Below are 12,949 nucleotides of genomic sequence, written 5' to 3'. Positions count from 1 at the left end.
GTTGAAAGCTATACAGATTGGGAAGGAAGAACTAAATCTGCCCTTTAGTTCACAGATGACATGATTGTCTGTAGAAAATCTGAGTCAATTAAAAAAAAAACCTCATGGAACTAGTAAGCTATTATAATAAGGTTTCAGGATACAGGTTACTAAACAAAAGTAAGTTGCTTTTCTCAATGCATGCCCAGTCATTCAGTCACATCTAACTCTTTGCAACCCCATGAACTGCAGCCCGCCAGAGTCCTCTGTTAATTTGATTTTTCAGGCAAGAATACTCGAGTGGGTTGTCATTTCCTCCTCCAAGGGATCTTCCTGACCCAGGGATCAAACTGACGTCTCTTGGGTCTCCTGCATGGCAGGCAGATTCTTTATACCATTGAGCCACCTGGGAATATAAGTAGTGAGAAATGGAATTTAAAATTAAATACAAAATACCATTTATATTAGCACCCAACAAAAATGAAGTACTTAGGTATAAATCAAACAATATAGTTACAGATCTATAAGAGAAATGCAAAACTCTGGTGAAAGATATCAAAGGAGAATTAAATGGAGCAATGATTCTGTGTTAATGCATGAGAAGACTCAATATTGTCATGTTGACAGTTCTTCCCAACTTGATCTAGAGATTCAATGCATTCCCAGTCAAAATCTCAGCAAGTTATTTTGTGGATATTGACAGACATGTTGATTCAAAGTTTATATGAAAAGAGAAAAGACCCATAATGACCAGTGTGGTATTGAAGGAACAGAACAAAGAAGACAGACACTACCCGACTTCAAGACTTACTATAATGGTGCAATAATCAAGAGAGTTTATTGAAAAAGCTAGACAAATAGATCAATGGAACACGAAAGAGAGTCCAGAAACAGCCCCACATAAATATAGTAAGCTCATCTTTGACAAAGGAACAGAGGCAATACAACTCAGAATAAATAGTCTTTTTTAAAGAATGTAACTGAAAAATTGGACATCCACAAATTTAAAAAAATGAATCTAGATACAGATTTTATATACTTCACAAAAATTAACTCAAAATGATTACAGACCTAAATGTAAAAGGCAAAACTATAAAACTCATAGAAGATAACATAGGAAAACATCCCTAAAGTGACCTTGGGTTTGGCAGTGACCTTTTAGTTACAAGAAAAAAGATATGATCTGTAAAAGAAAGAATTAATAAGCTAGACCTCATAATGATAAAAATGTCTGTTCTGCAAAATATGCTATCAAGATACCAAAATGAAAAGCCACTGACTGGAAGAAAATATTTGCAAAAGACATATCTAATAAAGAACTATTACCCAAAATAAAGAACTCTTTGAATTCAACAGTAAGGAAAACAAACCATTTGAAACCTGGGCCAGTGATATGAGCATACAACTTACCAATGGCAATACACTGAAGGTAGATAAGCATGTGAAAAAATGCTCCACATCATATGTTATCAAGGAAATTAAAATTAAAACAACAGTAAGATAGCACTATGCATCTGTTAGAATGGCCAAAATCCAGAACATTGACAATGCTAAATGCTGATGAGGATGTGGACAATAGGAACTGGTGTGAATGCAGTACTACTACTTTGGAAAACAGCTGGTCATTTGATGTTTTTTTTTCCAATGCTTAACATATTCTTACCATACAGTGTGGCAGATGGCTGTCCGTATTTACCCAAATGAGTTGAAAACTCATATCTACACAAAAATGTGCATGTAAGTTTTTATGGCAACTTTTGTTCATCATTCCCAAAACTTGGAAGCAACCAAGGTGTTCTTCAGTAGCTGAATGGGTAAACTGTGGTATTGAGTTGGCCAAAAAGTTGTTAGAATTTTTCCGGACAATGGAATATTATTTAGCACTAAAAAGAAATGAGCTATCAGGTCATGAAAAGACATGGATGAACCTTAAATGTATAGTACTGAGTGAAATAATCTAATCTCACAAGACTATATGCTGTATCATTCCAACTATATGACATTCTGGAAAATGTAAAACCATGGAGGGCAATAAAAAGATCAGTGGCTTCCAAGGGTTGTGAGTAGAAAGAGACAAATAGGTAGACCACAGAGGATTTAGGGGGCAGTGAATATCCTTTGTATGAAACAGTAATGCTGGATGTCATTATACATTTGTTCAAACCTATAGAATGTACAACACTATGAATGACCCCTAATGTAAACAGTGAACATTAGGTTATGATAACGTATCATTACAGGTTCCTGTATAATGAATGTACCACTGTGGTAGAGGATGTTGATAATGTAAGAGGCTGTGTGTGTGTGGCAGTGGGGAGGGGGATATAAGGGATATCTCTGTATTTTCTGCACAATTCTGTGAACTAAAATTACTCTAATGATCTATTTAAAAATATAAGATTTTCCAGCAGATAATAATTCCTTCTCTAATGTATTTTTGTAGATAATTGTATTTCTGATCTTCCATAGAATAACCATTTTCTCCCTAGAGCTTTGTGTTTCATGTATAAAATGCTTCATGATATGCCATATATATATTTTCCCTTTATTACAATAATTTTTATTTCTATATTTCTTTTCACTTCTCTACTTCTGCATTGGTCAAACTTTACTATGGAGATCATTTTAATTTTGTCTACTTTTTTTCCTGAGATCAATATTTAGTATATTTTATGTTCTTTTATTGTCTCAAGGGTACATTTTATATTTACTTGTAATTAACTACCATTACAAAATTGGAACTTACAATAATCCAAGTTATTCCTGAAATGTCTTTAAAAAATAATTTTGTTTCCTGGCTGGAAATACAGCAATAGGTAGAAAATTTAAGGTAAAGTAAGAATTATCTGTGAGCTTATGTCATTATTATTTTAACAGTATGTTCCCTGGTGACTCAGATGGTAAAGAATATGCCTGCCAATGCAGGAGGTGTGGGTTTGATCCCTGAGTCGGGAAGATCCCCTGGAGAAGGGAATGGCTACCTACCCCATTTTTCTTCCCTGGAGAATTCCATGGACAGAGGATCCTGGCAGGATCCAGTCCTTGAGGTTGCAAAGAGTCAGACACGACTGAGCAACTAACACTTTCACTTTACTTTTACTTTCCTTTTGCAGTGTTGCAAGCACCACTGACATTATCCAGCACTTATTTTATCTTTGAAATCCCATTACATAATCTGGATCCTAATGGCAGGGTCACAGAAACTCAGGTATGTATAGAGAATTGATGCAGTTTACAATTTTTTTTTCTGATTATGGTTTTTCACTTATTAAGATGATTATTCTGAAGCCTGTGTTGTAAGAATATGTGTGTGTGTGTGTGTGTGTGTGTGTATAGCATATTTCTCATAAGTAATAATCAAACTATATAAACACATATAAAGCCATTTATATATTTATATTTTAATATAAAGCTAAAATATAAAATAAATTGAATGGTTATCTGTCTTATACAAATGGAATCTATGGTTAAAATTCACATGAAATACATTTCATACAGGTGAGGAAATTAATTGAGAGGCAATAATATAAATTGAAAAAGTCCAGATATATAATACAGTCACTTCTATGATAATCTGCTCTTTTTTTTCTTATTAGATATTTCTGCCTTTCTTCTAATTATGAATCCATCTGAAAACATAAAGACATGCATAAGAAAGAAGCTCAGGATACATTGTAGAAATTTGTATTTGTAGTGTTCCTTTTTTGTCTTCTATATCACTTTTCCTGCATTTGTGAATAGAATCCTTTATATTGTAAAAGACACTTTGCTGATGTATAATGTAATTAAGATAAATGATCCTGAGCATGAGGGGTTATCTGAGATTATGCAGGTGGCCCCAGTCTTATCACATGAGAAGTTATAAACAGAGAACTTCTTGACTGTGGTCAGAAGTTGTGATGACAGAAGAGAAGTCAGAGAGATGTCATGTTGCTGGTGCAAGGAGGCCACCAGCCAAATACATCTGAACTGAGAATGGCAGGAAAACAGATTCTTCTCTAGAGCCTCTGGAAAGTATCATAGTTCCTCTATGATTTTAGTCTTGTGATTTTAGTCTTCTTGATTTTAGTCCAGTGATATTTGCATTGACCTTCTAATCAATAAGACTCTAATGTGACACATTTGTGTTGTTTTAAACCACTGTGGTAATTTGTTGTGGAAGCAATAAAAAAACCTAAAGTAAGCTATATTAGCATCACACAGAATTAGCTATAACTATTAGAGAAAATTGAAATAAGAATTGGTTAAAATTGGTTGCTTCTGGGAAACAGGACTGTTGATGAGGAAGAGTTGAGTGGGCCAACTTTTTGATAAGTATATTTTCACTATTTGTATAAACTATGTACATGTATCATTATGATGACTTTATAAAGAAAAATAACACAATACTACATGTCCTTGGAGAAGGAAATGGCAGCCTACTCTGGTGTTCTTGCCTGGTATATCCCATGGACAGAGGAGCCCGGGGGCCTGCAGTCCATGGGGTCCTGAGAGTCGGACATGACTTAGCGACTAAACCACCACATATACTAAATTAATTAACCAATGTTTCTCCCTTGATGAATGGATCAGTTCTATTATTAAGATAGGATATAGAAAGAAGTGGATTGTATTTTGGAGATACCATTTCCTCAAATTCAGAATAAGAAAAATGAGGCATTCACATAACTAGTATGATACCATGCCCACCTTCTGTGTTAAGAAAAGGAAAAAAAGACGTTTTCTTTACAAGGTGCAAAGGAACTTCCTTACAGAGTACACAAATATTAGAACTAAATAGATGTCTCAGTATATACAGACATCTGGGAATAAAATTGACTCATTTTAAAAATCCTGATTATTTTAAATCAATCACGCTTTGAAAGAAACAAAGTACGCCATTTTATTGTGGTGATGATTACATGGATCATTCTACACTCTTCAAATTTTGAAGAACAGGGTTTTTAAAAACCTGGTTGAAGGTTTTATTTTCATAATGACTAGCACTGGAAAGATGAGTCTGCATACATGTCATGTACATAGCTCCCAGATTCACAGGAACTTCACAAAGACAGTGCAGAGAGATTTGGCATACACTTTACACAACTTTCCCTAGTGTTAACACCTTATACAACCAGAAAACATTTTTTTAACACTAACAAATTCGCATTAGTAAAATATTATTGGCTAAACAACAGACTCTATTCAGATTTCACCAGTTACTCACTAAGGGTCTTTTACTGCCCAGGGTCCAATCCAGCATACCATGTGGCATTAAGTCTCTTCTATTACATGATGGGTTCTCAGTGTTGCTAATATTTTATGACCTTGTTAATTTTAAAGAATACTGATCTGGTAGTTTTTTTCAGAATGTTCTTTAATTTTGGTTTGTCTTATATTTTTCACCTGACTGGTTTCTGTTCTTATTTTCTATGGACTTTGGGGAAGAATGTCACATAGGTGAAATGTTCATTTTGTCACATCACGTGAAAGGAGTACATGTCATCAATAAACACACCGTGTTTATTGTAAAGCTGGAGAAGCTATTTCTCCCCTTGCACACTCTATACTGTGGAAGTGAGTCATCAATTTCAGCCCACACTCAAGGGGTGGGGGTCAAGCTCCACCTTCTGGAGGGGACATTTACTTATATTATTTGGAATTTTTCTGTAATAAAGGTTATTCCCTTCCTCCCTCCCTTTATTTATTTATTTGTCAGTATGAACCCACATATATGTATTTCCTATTCTCAGTTTTAATCCAGTGTTCATTTTTGTTTATGCTGCTAAAATTGTTCCAGCTTTGGCTATTAGGACATCTTTTAGATTGACCCCTTGACCTACTCTTGTTCTTATGATTTTTAAACATTTCTCTTACTTTCTATGACTACAGAATGGTCCAGGGTCACTTTTATTTTAGTTGTTCTAGCTCCTGAGTCAACATTTTCTCCAAGAAACCTCAGTATCTTTAATGGGAGAACGGTATTTAGAAAACAAGGTCTATATACAAGGTGTGCTAGCTGCTTCTGTGGTGTCACATGTTCTAGGTCCTTCTGGCAGATGGTGCCAGGAAATATTTGTATGTGTAAAAATCCATGAATACACATATATCGGTAGCTTTTCTATCTACCTGCCTATCATCTATTTATATCTACCTTTTCCTGTCTACCTGTCTATCTAAACATGAGTTTTAACTGATAGTTCTTACTCTAATCCTACACAACAAGGTTCATTCCATCTTTCTCCCTTGTTCATTTTTAACTCTTCTCTGACAATGTCTTATTTATAATATGTTTACTTATTTTTTAACCCTGGTGTACTTAGTAAAGAAGTTTCAGGATTTTTAACCTGTACTCTGTTAGAATTATTAACATATTTTCCAACTAGAGTACAGTGTTTATAAAGAGTATCTTTTTGTCTTTAGCCTTATATAGTTTCCAGTCAAAACACAGTTTTCCAGAATTACATAAGCCATTCTTTACCCAGTACCTTCAGTGAGGTTATTTCATATGTCTGTGATATAATTTGTCACAGTCTACAATCCATCCTGGGATCCATAACATCTTGGTTTATTGCTTTTAATTTTCATATCTTTAAGTTCACTCCTTGCAGTATATAATTGCTTGGGTCTTGGAAATTGTATAGAAGGGTTTACCACTTCAGTGCCATATAGAACAGTTTTATTCTACTGAAAAATCTCTCTATAACCCCTTGGCAATTAACTACTTCTCCTTCCACCAACATTTGGCAGCAATTGATTTTATTTTTCATCCACAAGATTTTGCATTTCCAGACTGACAGGTAATTTAATTATACAATGTGTAGAGATTTGCATTCAGCATCTGTCACTTAAAATTAAGTAAATATGTAATACTCACTTATGTTTTTACTTGAATTAATATTTTACTTATTTTATTACTGAATTTTATCCTATTTTATGGCTGTACTACAGTTTGTTTATGCATTCATTTGTTGATAGAAATCATGTTTGTTTCGACTTCCAGGGGTTGGTGTTTATGAACAAAGCTATTGTAAACATTCACATACAGATTTTTGTATAAACATAAATTTTCAATTTACTTAGGAAAATAATTAAGACTAGGTTTATTGGATCATTTGATAAGTGTATATTTAGCATTATAAGAAGCTGTCAAACTGTCTTCCAACATGACTGTACCAATTTGCATTCTACCATCATGAATGAAGGTTCTTGTTACTCTGCATCTTTCCTAACTAGCATAGCTCCTTTGAGTACTTTCATAGTTGTTAACAGGCTCTGAACATATTCATGTACCTCTTTGTTTGCCTAACGTTCACTTTTAAAACATTTTTTCTGTGATTACCACTTTTAATTGCTTACTTTGTGTGTAGGACCATCAAGTTGCTATGGCAATACAAACTAAATTTCATGTTGCATATTGTAATCTTTATAAATTTCTTCTTTTATTTTTTATGTGTGAACAGAATCTGGTCTTACATAATACTTCAAGAAAAAATGTAGAGTGGAATTTGGATATTAGAAATACTGATAAACTTTTCAAAGATGGTATATTCAAATTTAGCACACTCAGTGGAACTCTGCGACCAAATGAAGAGTGTAATGTTGCTGTAAATTTCTGTCCAAGTAAGTACTTTTTTCCTGTATTTGTTGTTATTTCTCTATCAGTTTATCATTCACATATTTTATTTTACTATGTATATGAAACTTTATATTATTATATGTGCTTAAAACAGTTTTAAGAAATTTCTTACTAAAATTTTGTAGTAACTATCATTATAAATGACTCCCTGTGATCCTTTCCTCCTGGTGTTCGTGCTGTTATATACTCCCCTCCTACATCAAATAAGGTAAATATATGGCTTGTGGGATATTATGGATGTGATGGTGTCTGACCTCTAAGGGTTTATCAGAAAAGGCATTGCAACCCCTGACTAACATGGATTGCTCGCTCTGGGGAAAGCTGGCCAGAATGTCTGTTTATCTATATTTCTACTTTCCTGGTTTATTTTTTTAATTGCAAAAATATACTGTACCTTTTAATAATTGTTATGACAATTTTCTCTCATTAAATATATATTTGAAAAAATTTTGGAAGCTTTACACATTTTAATTTTTAATGAACTACAGATTATTTTTTCTGGTTTCTAGAAAAAGGCATATAATTGAGTTTTTCCTTTCAAAGAATAATATGCTTTTCCAGCAATCAAGGTATTATTTCATATGCATCACTATATAAAGAACAAAAATAGCTTTTCCCCCCTGAATTATCTTGGTGCCTTGTTGAAAATCAACTAACCATAAACACGATTCTTTATTTCTCTTGGTCTTAGAGAATGGCTTGTGAAGTATTTTATTCCCTTCATTTCTGTTTTTGTGAAGATTGATATTAATTATTCATGAAATGTTTGGTAAATTTCACCAATGAAGTTGTTTGGGCTTCGGCTGTTCCATGTGGGAAGTGTTTTGATTCCTACTTCGATCCCTTTAAGTCTATTCTTATTTTATATTTCTTCTTTCATCAATTTAAGTAGTTTGTATCTTCCTTGAGATTTATCCATTTCTTCTAGGTTATCTAACTTGTATATAGTTGTACATTGTGTTCAGAGTTGTACATGGTTCATTTATTAAATTTCTATAAAGGGAGCATTTTCTCTTTTTTATTCATGATTTTTGAATCTTTTCTTTCTTTTTTCTTGGTCATTCTTGCTAATGATTTTTAAAATTTGTTATTTTCAAATACCAACTTTTGATTGCCTAATTTTTTTCCTGTGCTTAAATTCAATTAATTTCTGTTCTAATATTTACTATTTTCTCTATTCTGCTTTGTTTGGCTGTAATTTTTTTTTCTTATCTCTTAGGGTGCAAGGTATTAGGTATTGATTTGAAACATCTTTTTATATATAGACATTTACAGCTATAAATTTCACTCTGAGCACTGGTTTAGGTGTATCACATAAATTTTGGCATGTTTTGTTTTCCTTTTAATCTCAAAGTATTTTTTAAAAATTTACCCTACCATTTCTTAACAATTAGTTTTTTGTGGAGTGTGTTTAATTTTCATGTATTTGAGAATTTCCCATATTTCACTTTATTATTGAGTTGTATTTTTATTACATTCTTGTTGCAGAACATACTTTGTATGGTTTTAGTCTTTTTTTAATGCAGTGAAAGTCGCTCAGTCACATTCAAGTATTTGTGACTCCACGGACTATACAGTCCATGGAATTCTCCAGGCCAGAATACTGGAGTGGGAAGCCGTTCCCTTCTCCACGGGATCTTCCCGACCCAGGAATCAAACAGGGGTCTCCTGCATTGCAGGCAGATTCTTTAACAGATCACCTTATACCCTAAAATATGGTCTACCCAAGAGAATGTTCCACATGCACTTGAGAAGTTTATGTATTTGGCTCTTGTTAGGTGAAAAGTTCCATAGATGTGTGTTAGGTCTACTTCATTTATAATGTTGTTTAAGTCTTTTTATTTCTTTAGTGATCTACCCACTTGACTTTCCCACAATTGAGAGTGGTGTGTTGAAGTTTTATAGGGTTGTTATTTAATTATTTATTTCTCCTTTCAATTCTATCAGATTTTCCTCATGCTGTTTGTTGCTCTGTTAAGTATGTATATGTTTATAATTGTTTTATATTCTTGATGGACTTCCCTGATAGCTCAGTTGGTAAAAAATCTGCCTGCAATGCAGGAGACCCTGGTTCAATTCCTGGATTGGGAAGATCTGCTGGAGAAGGGATAGGCTACCCACTCCAGTGTTCTTGGGCTTCCCTTGTGGCTCAGCTGGTAAAGAATCTGCCTGCAATGTGGGAGACCTGGGTTCAATCCCAGAGTTGGGAAGATCCCCTGGAGAAGGCAAAGGCTACCCACTCCAGTATTCTGGCCTGGAGAATTCAGAACTATACAGTCCATGGGGTCACAAAGAGTTGGACGCAACTGAGAAACTTTCAGTTCACTTCACTACTTCACATTTCTTCTTGATAGCTTGTCCTGTTATTAGTACATGTAGCACCCTTATTTATCTATAGTAGCAATTCTTTTCTTAATATTTATTTTCTGTGTCATTGTTACAGTCACTACAGTTCTGTTTTAGTTACTATTTGCATGTATATTATTTCCGTCCTTCTACTTTGAACTGAATTGTTTTTTGAATCTAAAAGTGTCTCCTGTAGATGACATGAATTTGGATTGTTTTTATTTTTATAATTTATTTATTTATTGGCTATGCTGGATCTTTGTTGCTCTGTGAGCTTTCTGTAGTTGTGGAGTGAGAGATACTCTCTAGTTGCAGTTACATGGACTTCTCATTGAGGTGGCTTCAGTAGCTTAGGTGTGAGGGCTCAGTAGTTGTGGTTCCTGGGCTCTAGAGCATAGGTTCAATAGTTGTCAGGGAAACCCTGGATTTTTTTTTTTAATCTAAATTTTATTTATCTCAGCCTTTTCATTGCTGTATTGATACTTTACTTTTACTGATTAATTACTAATGAAGTGAAGGAAAGATTTACATCATTTTGTTATTTGTTTTCTGTATGTCTTTTAGTTTAATATTTAACTTCTCTTGTTTCTTTCACAAATTTTGAGGTATTTTCATGGTGATTTTCCTGAAAAATACATCTAACATCTTAGTTTTTTAAATGTAATTGAAATTAATACCAAATTTTTGTCAACAGTATGCAAAAACTTTGCTCCAATATAGTGTCCCCACTTAAAGCTTAACATTCAGAAAACTAAGATCATGGCATCTGGTCCCATCACTTCATCGCAAATCGATGGGGAAACAGTGGAAACAGTGGCTGTTATTTTGGGGGGCTCCAAAATCACTGCAGATGGTGATTGCAGCCATGAATTAAAAGATGCTTACTCCTTAGAAGGAAAGCTATGAACAACCTAGACAGCATATTAAAAAGCAGAGACATTACTTTGCCAAAAAAGGTCCATCTAGTCAAGGCTCTGGTTTTTACAGTAGTCATGTATGGATGTGAGAGTTGGACTATAAAGAAAGCTGAGTGCCGAAGAATTGATGCTTTTGAACTGTGGTGTTGGAAAAGACTCTTGAGAGTCCCTTGGACTGCAAGGAGATCCAACCAGTCCATCCTAAGGAAATCAGTCCTGAATATTCATTGGAAGGACTGATGTTGAAACTGAAACTCCAATACTTTGGCCACCTGATGTGAAGAACTGACTCACTGGAAAAGACCCTAATTCTGGGAAAGATTGAAGGTGGGAGCAGAAGGGGACGACAGAGGATGAGATGGTTGGATGGCATCACTGACTCAATGGACATGAGTTTGAGTAAACTTCGGGAGTTGGTGATGGACAGGGAGGCCTGGCGTGCGCAGACCATGGGGTCGCAAAGAGTCAGACATGACTGAGTGACTGAACTGAATTGTCATACAAATTATATCTCTGCATAATATAATTCCATCAACACTGATTGATGCTACTTTCTTATGTATTTTTATCTGTGTGGTTTTGGGTTTTTTTTTATACTTTTATTGAAGTATAGTTGTACATTATTATATAAGTTTTGGGCATATAATATTGTGATTCACAATTTTTAAAGGTGTACTTCATTTATAGTTACTCTAAAATATTGGCCATATTCCCCATGTTGTATAATACATCCTTGTAGCTTATTTTATACCTAATAGTTTCTACTTTTTTTTTTTTATTATTAGTTGGAGGCTAATTACTTCACAACATTTCAGTGGGTTTTGTCATACATTGATATGAATCAGCCATAGATTTACACGTATTCCCCATCCCGATCCCCCCTCCCACCTCCCTCTCCACCCGATTCCTCTGGGTCTTCCCAGTGCACCAGGCCCGAGCACTTGTCTCATGCATCCCACCTGGGCTGGTGATCTGTTTCACCATAGATAGTATACATGCTGTTCTTTTGAAACATCCCACCCTCACATTCTCCCACAGAGTTCAAAAGTCTGTTCTGTATTTCTGTGTCTCTTTTTCTGTTTTGCATATAGGGTTATCGTTACCATCTTTCTAAATTCCATATATATGTGTTAGTATGCTGTAATGTTCTTTATCTTTCTGGCTTACTTCACTCTGTGTAAGGGGCTCCAGTTTCATCCATCTCATTAGGACTGATTCAAATGAATTCTTTTTAATGGCTGAGTAATATTCCATGGTGTATATGTACCACAGCTTCCTTATCCATTCACCTGCTGATGGGCATCTAGGTTGCTTCCATGTCCTGGCTATTATAAACAGTGCTGCAATGAACGTTGGGGTGCACGTGTCTCTTTCAGATCTGGTTTCCTCAGTGTGTATGCCCAGCAGTGGTATTGCTGGGTCATATGGCAGTTCTATTTCCAGTTTTTTAAGAAATCTCCACACTGTTTTCCATAGCGGCTGTACTAGTTTGCATTCCCACCAAGAGTGTAAGAGGGTTCCCTTTTCTCCACACCCTCTCCAGCATTTATTGCTTGTAGACTTTTGGATAGCAGCCATCCTGACTGGCGTGTAATGGTACCTCATTGTGGTTTTGATTTGCATTTCTCTAATAATGAGTGATGTTGAGCATCTTTTCATGTGTTTGTTAGCCATCTGTATGTCTTCTTTGGAGAAATGTCTGTTTAGTTCTTTGGCCCATTTTTTGATTGGGTAATTTATTTTTCTGGAATTGAGCTGCAGGAGTTGCTTGTATATTTTTGAGATTAATCCTTTGTTTCTTCATTTGCTATTATTTTCTCCCAATCTGAGGGCTGTCTTTTCACCTTACTTATAGTTTCCTTTGTAGTGCAAAAGCTTTTAAGTTTCATTAGGTCCCATTTGTTTAGTTTTGCTTTTATTTCCAATATTCTGGGAGGTGGGTCATAGAGGATCTTGCTGTGATTTATGTCAGAGAGTGTTTTGCCTATGTTCTCCTCTAAGAGTTTTATAGTTTCTGGTCTTACATTTAGATCTTTAATCCATTTTGAGTTTCTTTTTGTGTATGGTGTTAAAAAGTGTTCTAGTTTCA

The 12,949-nt window shown here is 34.6% G+C and overlaps 1 protein-coding gene across 1 annotated transcript in view; it reads left to right on the top strand.

Moving 5' to 3' along the window:
- The window catches only part of CFAP47 (cilia and flagella associated protein 47), a 479,971-nt gene that overhangs the window by 106,197 nt on the left and 360,825 nt on the right, over nt 1-12,949 (top strand). Inside the window, exons 23-24 of the mRNA XM_043897451.1 lie at nt 3,093-3,187; nt 7,422-7,581. Of these exons, the coding sequence (XP_043753386.1) occupies nt 3,093-3,187; nt 7,422-7,581 (255 nt within the window). The remainder of the gene's footprint in view (nt 1-3,092; nt 3,188-7,421; nt 7,582-12,949) is intronic.

Source organism: Cervus elaphus, chromosome X (assembly GCF_910594005.1).
Source record: "Cervus elaphus chromosome X, mCerEla1.1, whole genome shotgun sequence".
Classification (NCBI taxonomy): Eukaryota; Metazoa; Chordata; class Mammalia; order Artiodactyla; family Cervidae; genus Cervus; species Cervus elaphus.
The sequence above is the reverse complement of the archived record's forward strand: the minus strand, read 5'-3'. Positions and strand labels throughout refer to the sequence as shown.